Here is a 10353-nt window from a genome sequence, read left to right as displayed (position 1 = left end):
ATTGTTAATTAAGTTCATAACATGCTTAAAATGTGTGTTTTTTTTACGGAGATTTTATAGTTAATCTCTGGGACATGCTGGATAGCTGGAGTAACTGTATATTCAAGTAATTTCCATCTGTCTGTTGTAACTATGGTCCAAACTGCATTTAGTTACGATGAGAGTAATTGATGAATGATGAGTTTTGAGGGGCTATCTGAGTTCAGCATTTGCCGAAGAACTTTAGACTCGTTTTCGGTTCTTTGATTTGTTTCTTGTAACCTTGTTTCTTCTCCTTCATGACTAATTACTTGGTTTTTGGATGTGCCCAGGTCCACTTTTCACTGAGTTTTGGGGAATGGTTAGGAGCGATACTCTGTAAGTCATCGTCTCTTTCCGAAATCTTTCCAAGTTTTAAGACCCTTAGCTTCCATTTCGATGATTCATAATTAAAATAGATGTTCTACGATATCTTCATGTCATTATATCGGTTGCTACTAACTCTCGTTACTCTACCATGTTGATTCAGTCTTATATTTTTCTATTGTGTTGATTCAATTGTTGATGTATGTCTTATATCGCTACAAAAATATTGATGTGATTTTTCAATCGTTAGCTCTTACCTTCGATGTATGCTGATCAAAGGTTTCACTAGATAACCTGTCGAACTAACAAATTTCTTCAAGAATATTCTTTTTAATATATATACACGTACCTTTTGGTAAAGGACATCAAATTACTCCTGATGAATCTGCATATGGTGTGTAGAGCTGTGAAGATATCTTTTTTCTTAAGTTTGTTGAAATATTGATTTTTCCATTTCTCTTTTGGCTTGCTAATGAGGTTACATTGTTCCAGTTCTTCGATATGTATGAAAAACTCTTGACATCTTCTAATTAGCCGCGTTTTGTATTCCAAACGCATCGTAAAAATACTCTTGACATCTTATAATCTGCATATTGTGGAACGTTGTAGGACCTTATGAAATACTCTAAAGCATGGTAAAAGGTTCTGAAACATCATAGAAGATTTTGAATCTATGAAAATTATTCTAAAATATTGAAAAAGACTAATGAAAGATTCTAGAATTGAATAAAAAATTCTCCCAAGTCTGGATTATTCTAAATTTATACAAAAATATTTAGAATTTTTACAATATTTTTAAGATTGTAGAGATTAAATTTAACATAAATATTGTATCAAACACAATTTAACATAAATGTAAATCTTAAAAATCATGAAATAAATATTTAAGTTGGTTCAATGGTTAAATATTATTCTTATATATCTTAGTTCGCAAGTTCGAACTCCTGTGGTCCTATTCTTTTTATTATATATTTTTAAAATTATTGCATCAACTACAAATTAACTTAAATATAATTCATTATTAACATTGAATTAAATAATAAACATGGTTTATTGGTTAAGGCAAATGTAAGCCCACTCTAGACCCAAGTTCAGTTCTCTCACCCATCACAGGAATGTGACATATATAACCATATTATTTTAAAACTTAAATTTAATAAATTATTTTTAATTAAAATTAATTTATAAATTAATGAATGTTAAATATGTTATTATATAAATTTATTTAACTTTCACGTTAGCAATTCAATTAACATTATTGCTTGATTCAAGCTAAATTGGAGGATTAGTGACCTAATTTACAAAAACTTTACTTCCATGATCAAAATATAATTAAGCCTATAGTTTAGAGACTTTGGGGTAGTTTACCCTAAATTAATTAGTCCAACTAGAGTTTGGTTTAATTGAAAATAAATATAGGGATTGGTACTGGGAACTAAACATTAAAACACAAACGAAAGGTAGGTAGAAAGACATTAAAGGCCATGATGAAATTAAATTCTCATTTAATAAGGTTAGGTATATTAATGAATTGGTCTATTAAATGGGCTTTAATTAGCTTTCATGCAGCAACCATAATAAAGTTCCTTATGTGACCATGTTTAGGTGAATGCAGTTTTCAAACATTTATATGACATAACCATATTTTATTTGATTTTCTCGGTACATCACTATCCCTTTTTTATCATCTGCCAATATTATAGATGAATTTAATAAAAAAATTAATGCAATAATTTAATAGATAAATAACTAACGGGATTGATTCAAATGGTAAACAGCTTGATATCATTTAAGTAAGGTCTTAGGTTCGAGTCCTTGTATATGATGAAAATCCCCGCTGGGAGACTCACTCACTATATTTCTTAAATTAACTTTTGGTTGAAACTAAATTTTACAATAGGTGTGCAAATTGGAGGAAAACAGTGAGACCGTCGAAACTGATTTTAGGTTAAAAAATGTTGAGTATTGAAAAGCTGGTTAAAAGGATAAAGTTGTCATCAATCGTTTTAGGTTAAGTACGATTGAATACTCATTATTTCAAATTTTTTAAATAAATGAAGCAAAAGAAAAAAGAAGCCTAATAATAATTATAACAAATAAAGCTAACGTACGAAAAAAAAATAAACAATGCAAAAGTGTAAATAAATAGATAAACTACCATTTTAGGACTAAATTGCAATAAACATGAAGTTAAAAGAATACAATATTAATTAATACAAAACGGGGCAACATTACACCAGTTAAAAAGCGGAAGGATTAAAAATGGAATTTATCCAAAGATTTCAAAACGCAGATTTTGGTTGTGGATCTACTTCGGGTATGGGTGCAATCGTAATTTTATTTTATTAAGGTGATATTTGTTTTAAGTCAAACATCATACTAGATATTCCAAATGATGTTATCTTAGAATACGAACAATCTTTCCAAAACAATGTTGTTTTGGATAGAGCTATAAATGAGACGAGACAGATAGTGAGCTACTCGAGATCGACTCGGTCAAAGTTTGATAAATATTCGACTCAAGCTCGAGTTCTTAACGAACCGAAACGAGCTACTTGATACTCGACTTGAAAAGTCACGAACAACTCGAAAATATAATATATTAAGATTTTATCTTTTAAAAAATAAATTATTAATAATATTAACATTTATGCCTTGATATTTAAAAAAATGCAATATAAGGTTTTCATGTATTTAAGGTTTATGTTTGAGTTTGAACTTCAGTCGAGTTAAGTTTAAGTTTTTTATTTTTATTTTGAGCTTTTACATGCTTCAATTCATGGTATCGAATTCGAGTCGAGTTTGAAAATTTTAAGATCTCAAGTTTTCGAGCTGAATAGAGCTCTAATTTTGAGTTTTTGAATCGAGTCGAGCTCAAAGATACTCAAACTTTACTCGGCTCTTTTACACCCCTAGTTCTGGGAGGGTTTAAATACCAGATTTTAGTTTCTTTGTTCATTTACCATGTGAAAAGGTCCTTTTTTTTAATATAAAAAAATACATATAAACTTATTTATATTAAGGTTTATATCATTTGGCTCACAACCAAGATATAGATTTATACGCTCACATAACATCAAATATATATCCAAACTTCAAACTACGAAATATTAAGCTATAAACAATGCCTTATAGCTTATTAGATAGTTTGAAACCCAATCCAAGAACATCATATAGATAGAAATTTATGAATTACTAGGTAGTTTAAGACCAACTGAGTAGGACAATAAATAATGTGAAATATAATAAATATGTGAATATTAAAATTATATATTTCTTTTTTGGTATTTGCAAGCCTTTTCCATTTTCTGCCAATATTTGAATTCTAATTTATCTATATCATTTACAAAATTATCTATATACTTCAATTCCCCCGCCCCCCTCGGATTGATATATTGAGATCAAGGCGAGGCTTCTTGGAAGCTGGCATGGGAACAACGGTATTGCACCTAGGACATCTAGGGTTATGTTTCATTACCATCACATACGATAAGCATCCGGGGCAGCCGGCTGCAACCGGCGATGCGAACAACCTCTCTTGTTCACCGACACCGTACTGTGAATCTTTGATCGAAGATGATGATGAAGAACAAGGAGGAGACAAGGATGACTTCCACAACGACGACGAAGACGGTCGCTTTTTGATTGGATTCTTCTCTGCCCTTTCGAGCGCGAATTTTATTTTGTCGAGTGTACACACACTTTGATAATCGGTAGGGGATGGTGGGACTAGTTTCAGTTCTAAGTTGGTCTCGTCGAGAAGGTTTAACAAAGGTTTAGAGGGCGACGGTGGGATGTTCAAATCTTGAAGCTTTGACACTGTTTGATTGTTTTGGTGTTTGGTTCCATCCGATGATTGTGAAGAATTTGATGAATTGCATCTTTGCAAGTACACCTTGCCTGACTGCAGCCATTAGAAGTTAATTACTGGATCATACTTTATATAGCAAAAAAATTAAGGAAATCGTTTCATTACTTGTGAGATAGATACCTTCAAGTCTAGGCGCTTTTCCCATCCATCAGGGACTTGAAGGTCAAGGTCAAGTTCTTCTGATTGATCAGTTTCCATATCGATCAAGGCGGAGCCACCGCCTCCGCCTCCGACTCTGAGAAAGTCTATGGTGATCAAAGCCGTTGATTTTGCTCCACCCGATTCGTTTCTCGCCGTTCGATCATCCTTGTGCCCGCTTAAAACTCTATGTAAAGAGCTAACATCGGCAGCCATAGCCAAAGAGGGCTTCTTGAGGAGGAAATGAGTGGTTTTCTTTTGTTCTTCCCTTGTTTATATAACAATGACTATAGAGATGTACGAGTCATTTATAAGTGTTGAATATTATAGTTGCTTTTTAAATATAAAAAAAATTAATAAAATGAAAGTAGTATTAATGTTGAATTAATTAAACTTCAAATAAATTAACTCAATGCTTGAATTTGTTATGATTAGTTGTTTCATTTATTGTTTTGCATTTTTTTTTATGTTAGGAGGGAGAGTGAGAAACTCAATAAAAATGGGGAAGGCTTGCAAATAAATGGACACTTTAATTGCTTCGAAATACAAGTAGACTACTATTAGAGGTAGATTTCTACACGTGTGAGTCGGTTCAGCCTAGAGTAGGATAGTGATTATGATTTTATATTGAATTTAATTTAGTGTATGATAACATATTTTGTTTACTCTGTATATATTAAATGGATGCCATCAATATCATTATAAAGGAAGAGTGTTTAATAAATTATTCGTAAATTGTTTTTTGTTTATTAAGTTAAAAAATGTTCATTAATAAAATTTTAATGTTTATTTAATAAACGAACGAAAACAAATATATTTTTATTCGGTTCGTTTATATTCACAAAGAAACTCGTTTATTGACTCGTTTATGGATTAGTTTATTCAATTTTTTCCTTTTATTTTTTATATTTAAAAGAAGTTCATTTATTTTTTATAAGGTAAAATTTGAAGTTCAAACTGTGAAATCGTAAGTAATTTAAGGACTAGTGATGTAATTTTATCATTTTCTTTAGCTTGAAATGAAAGGGTGAAAAATATAACGTTGGTTGTCGCACATTAAATAAACGTTAAACGAATATGTTGACGAACAGTTTCAGAACTACCAAGGGACCCAAAAAAAACCAGCAAATTCTTTTACATTTAATTTATGTATAAAATTTAAATATTTATTGGATAATTATGAAATTGCCCTCTAATTTTAGAAAATTTATAATTTGTCCCCTCAAGTTCAAATCCTGGCTCTGTCCCTGTTGGCGAAAGATAAATAAATATATTCATAATCATTTAATGAATATGTTTGTGAACGTTAAACGAACATATTAACGAACGTTAAACAAATAAATAAGAACACTTTAAAAAATAAATGAACGAAATTTGTTTTGAGTTTTTTTTGAATTAATCACTGGTATCTGATCTATTAATTAACTAATCCAGATCGAGTACTGCAGAAGCGAGGGCGACCCTCCCAACCCCATTTGTTCTATTCGCAAATATCAGGATTCGAACCCTTGACCTTGCTTAAAGGACATAGTACCTCATCTCACTAGACCATGTTGGTCTTATTAATTACGTAACTATAACAACATTATCAGATGTGTTGATTAACTAAAAGGTCAAAAATGAATTATGTATTAAATGTGCTATATTAGTTTTTTATGTTTTAGTTTTTATCATACCATCTTACAAAAAGAAAATATACTTCCAACAAACTGAAAGGAAAACCATGCATTAATCTTAGAGATGGGCATGGGTCGGGTTGGATTTTCAGTCCACCCGACCCGACTCAAAAATTATAAATACTCCAACCGATGCAAATTTGACTCGGAAAAGATACACTTTCGACCCTATATGAACTTAACTTGGTTTTTTGAGATAAAATCCAAATTCGATCCGACCCGAAATAATATATTTATTAGAAAATATTATTATTATTCAATAAAAATAGAGATTTAATTGAAAGAAAATAATATATAGAGGTAAAATTATAACTTTTTAGGTGGGGTATTTTTACCCTAAACTCGAACCCGACCCGAACATAACCTTTAAGAAAACCCGACCCGACTCGAACTCGATTTTTTTTAAATCAGACCCGATATGATCAAATAAGAACCCGTCAGGTTCGAGCCTTATTCCCATCCCTAATTAATATGCTCTTATTAGTAATTTTTTGTTGCAATTTCTACTCATTTATTTTAATGATTCGGTGAGTTAATACGAAATTCAATGCTCGTGTAGTTGCTTTGGTAGATCATTAAATTTTTAACTTCAACGCGTTTTATTTATTTGTGAAATAAATGTAAGTTTGAAAAATAAAAATCATTTACAAATTTAGCGAGGAGAAAATTCCCAAAGCATAAAGTTGGTCATCGATTGATGTATTTCGCTTCTTGAAGAGATAAAAGTAAGACCGTTTATGTCACTCCTACTTCTGCCTTAAATTTCATAAATTTTACTAATGGGTTAAGGTTAGCAATAAAACGCCATTATTGTGTTAGATATTAATTTTCTAAAATTCAATTTATGAGTTTTTTTTGTTGGGTTAACTAATTAAAATGTCACTAACCTTTAAGCACTTTCTCGTTTATATCAGTAATATTTTAATTTTGTCAATTTTTGCATTAACGTTTACGTTTAAAAGTAATTATGCCACTCTGTCGTTAATGGTTTGACGTGACAAAGACATGTCAACAACATGTCGAGACGTCGCTGACGTGGATGCCTCATCTAAATGATGTCATTTTGACGTTTATGTTTTAGTGCTCAAAAGACCCAAAATGACATCGTTTTGCTTGAATCCTAATTTTCCTAGGGATTAAACTCAAATTTTCCCATTAATTTTTTCTCTTCTTCCTCCTCATCTTATCTGCATCGCCTTTTTCATGGTTTTTCTTGGCAACCAAACAAATGGTTACCAGAAATTCAAAACATTGAAGGCACACTTTACTGAAAAACAAGAATGTAAGAAAGTAGGAAAATAATACTTTTTCTTCTCAGATTTATGATGAACGAGAATAACAGCACCGAAAGCACCAAGGCTAATCTTCTCCATGATCTCGTAATGATCCATCCGAGACTCCATTGCTTTTTACCTCTTTACTCGATCTCTTCTTCTTTCAAAGCAACATTACGAACAAAAATAGCAACTGAGAAGGGGGGACGAAAATCAATTCACTTTCATCTTAAAAAAACAATTTCTGCTGATCTCAAAACCATTGCCGAATACTTAGCTTCAATTCCAATGCTGCGAATACGTTTCAATAACCAACCGAACAATGTTAATAATCATTTTTCAAAGCCATCGAAATCTTCGTCTGCGTTCCTCTCCTCTTTCATTGCGGTTGATCTTAACATTTTTCTCTTTCACTTCACTCAGTTGCAGGAAAGAATATTTTTTTTTTATTTTTTTGAAAAAAAGTAGTTACGAATTTGTAGAGAGAAATTGAGGTGGTTAAAATATACATCAGGTCCTTCCGTTTGATTGCAAAGAAAACCATGGAAAAGGAGGTGCAGATGAAGAAGAGGATGAAAAAGAGAAAATAGTAATAGGAAAATTTAAGTTTAGTCCCTAAGAAAATTAGGGTTATAATAAAACTATGTCATTTTGGATCTTTTGAGTACTAAAACAGAAACATTAAAACGACATCGTTTAGATGAGTCATCCACGTCAGCATCGTCACGACATGTCGTTGTCATGCCATTGTCCCGTTAAACCATTAACGGCAAAATGACATAATTGCACTTAAACTAATTTTAAAAATTAGTGCTAAAACTAGTAAAATTGCAACGTTGGTTGTATAAACGAGTTCAGTGCTTAAAAGTTAGTGGTATTTAAAGTAGTTAACTAGGGAATATAAAGGTGGTTTATCTAAACAAAAAGATATTACTTTTAGGTATAGTACATAAATAGTCCATTGACTATAGAATATTGTTTTATTAAGTCTTCTGACTATTAAAAACTATAAATGGTCCTCCGACTATAGGAAGTTTCTTTGTTGAGTCCCTTGACTATTAAAAGTTACAAATTGATCACCTAACTATTCATTATGACCGTTAAATTTTTTAACGGAAAAGGACGAGTCTAGAACATAATGAATAGTCGAGTGAGCATTTTTTTAACTTTTAATTATTCAAGGACTCAATAAAGCAATTCCCTATGATTGAGGGATTATTTTATAATTTTTAATGGTCAAGGGACTCAATAAAATAATATCATAAAGTTGGGGACTATTTGTATACTTTACTCTTATTTTTACTAGTTTTTTAATAATCTAAGTTGATTACAAAATAATATATGTTTTAAATAATCTCAACAATTTAACAATGAACGCTCAATTATCTTGTTGTAGTCGTTGGTGCTCGAACTCGTGACCTCTAAGAACAATATCGATTCTTTTAATCACTGAAGTAAGTTAGTTCGTACCTTATTTTTATTAGTTCGGTGTGATTATAAGACATGAACGATATGTTTGAGAGTACGGATAGTGAGCACTAATCCCAATACACTCACCATATTGAGCAGTTATATTCCGAGGTCCTTCTTGAATCAGACCAAAAAATTGATAGTGAATAAGACTTTTCAAATGCCCTGAAAAATAATGTTCTTAATTGCGTCATGCAGTTTTCTGTGTAACTATATATTGAACCTAAGCTACAGTCATCTAATGTTTCACCAGAAATTCTGAGTCTCATTCACTCTCAAATTTATTACAAAATGAATTCCACAAGTTAACTCCATTTCTGAAATTAATGCCAATATATCTCTATATTTATATAATGAAAATTCGTAGATATCTTGATCACTTTTAATCCTTTGTCACTTCCCATGCATTTTAATTACCAGTCGATTGGTGTGTAAAATTTTGTCAAAAATAATCCATAAGTGTTGAGTGTAGATACGCAATTGTAAGGCATATTAGATTTTTTTTAAACAAGACTAAAATTAAATTTAAATAAATAGTATTAGACGAAGGAGATAATCATAAACTTTAAATATGGATTATAAAAATAAACTTTCTCAAAAAAACTTGGGTACTATTTATTCACACACCTATTATTTCATTTATATTTTGATCACTCTTTCTTTTTTTCAAATTCATACATAATATTATATTTTGTTTTGTTTCCTCCATTGTTAAAAAATTAACTGTAAGAACACAAAAGTTTCGAGTTTTTCCCTTGAAAAAGGATTAAACGCCTAACCACTAGGCTCACCATGTTAATTGTGTTATTTTCACTAGAAATTATATTTAATATAAGAATAAAATCGAAGAAAATTTTAAATGCAGGGAACGCATCAAGAGGTCTTACTGGTTAAAGAAATTGTTACTCTCTCTTGAGGTTCTGAGTTCGTATGTGTGACCTCAGTAATTTTTGTAAGGTGTGCATGCGTTAATTTCAAATGTGGGGAACCCATCAAGAGGTCCTAGTAATTAAAGAGATTCTTACTTTCCCCTAAGGTATCGAGTGTGTTGCCTCAGTGGTTTCTACAGGGAGTGTGTACGTTAATTTCAAATTGGGAAACCTATCAAGAGGTCCTACTTGCTAAAGTGATAGTTACTTCACCTTGAGGTATCGGGTTTGAGTGTACGTGTGGCCTCAATGATTTCTAAGGGTGTGTGCGCGTTAATTTCAAATGTGGGAAACCCATCAAGAGGTCTTAGTGATTTAAGAGATTGTTACTTTCTCTTGAGGTCCTGGGTTCGTGCGTATGTGCGTGTTGTAATGTCCTAATCCAGTACGACCCGAAGATCAACAGATTATGATGTCACACGGGCCACTGGAGCAGTTAACCAAAATTTTTCTTTTAAAACATCGTATTCATTTGCATAAAATCCGTAGTTTGTCATACATAAATAATACTTGTTTTGCAAATTCTGGAGCCCCCAAAATAACTAAAATTTTAAACTTACAAATGTTTAAACAAAAATCTTGACTTGATATACATGAGTTTCATTTACAATACATGCCACTAGTACAAAAGCTGAGACATACTCAAAAGC

General features: G+C 31.3%; 1 protein-coding gene across 1 annotated transcript; it reads right to left on the bottom strand.

The window, feature by feature from the left end:
• Window positions 1-3694: 3694 nt before the first annotated feature.
• On the bottom strand, window positions 3695-4636 carry LOC120153980. The gene is made up of 2 exons (XM_039165840.1): window positions 4337-4636; window positions 3695-4249 (listed from the first exon to the last, which is right to left on the bottom strand). The coding sequence occupies exons 1-2, from the start codon at window positions 4568-4570 to the stop codon at window positions 3710-3712; spliced, it is 774 nt and encodes a 257-aa protein (XP_039021771.1). The 5' UTR covers window positions 4571-4636; the 3' UTR covers window positions 3695-3709.
• Between the last annotated feature and the right edge of the window lie 5717 nt (window positions 4637-10353).

This window comes from Hibiscus syriacus, unplaced genomic scaffold (genome assembly GCF_006381635.1).
Source record: "Hibiscus syriacus cultivar Baekdansim isolate YM2019G1 unplaced genomic scaffold, ASM638163v2 tig00002840_pilon, whole genome shotgun sequence".
Lineage (NCBI taxonomy): Eukaryota > Viridiplantae > Streptophyta > Magnoliopsida > Malvales > Malvaceae > Hibiscus > Hibiscus syriacus.
This window is presented reverse-complemented; position numbering and strand designations above follow the sequence as displayed.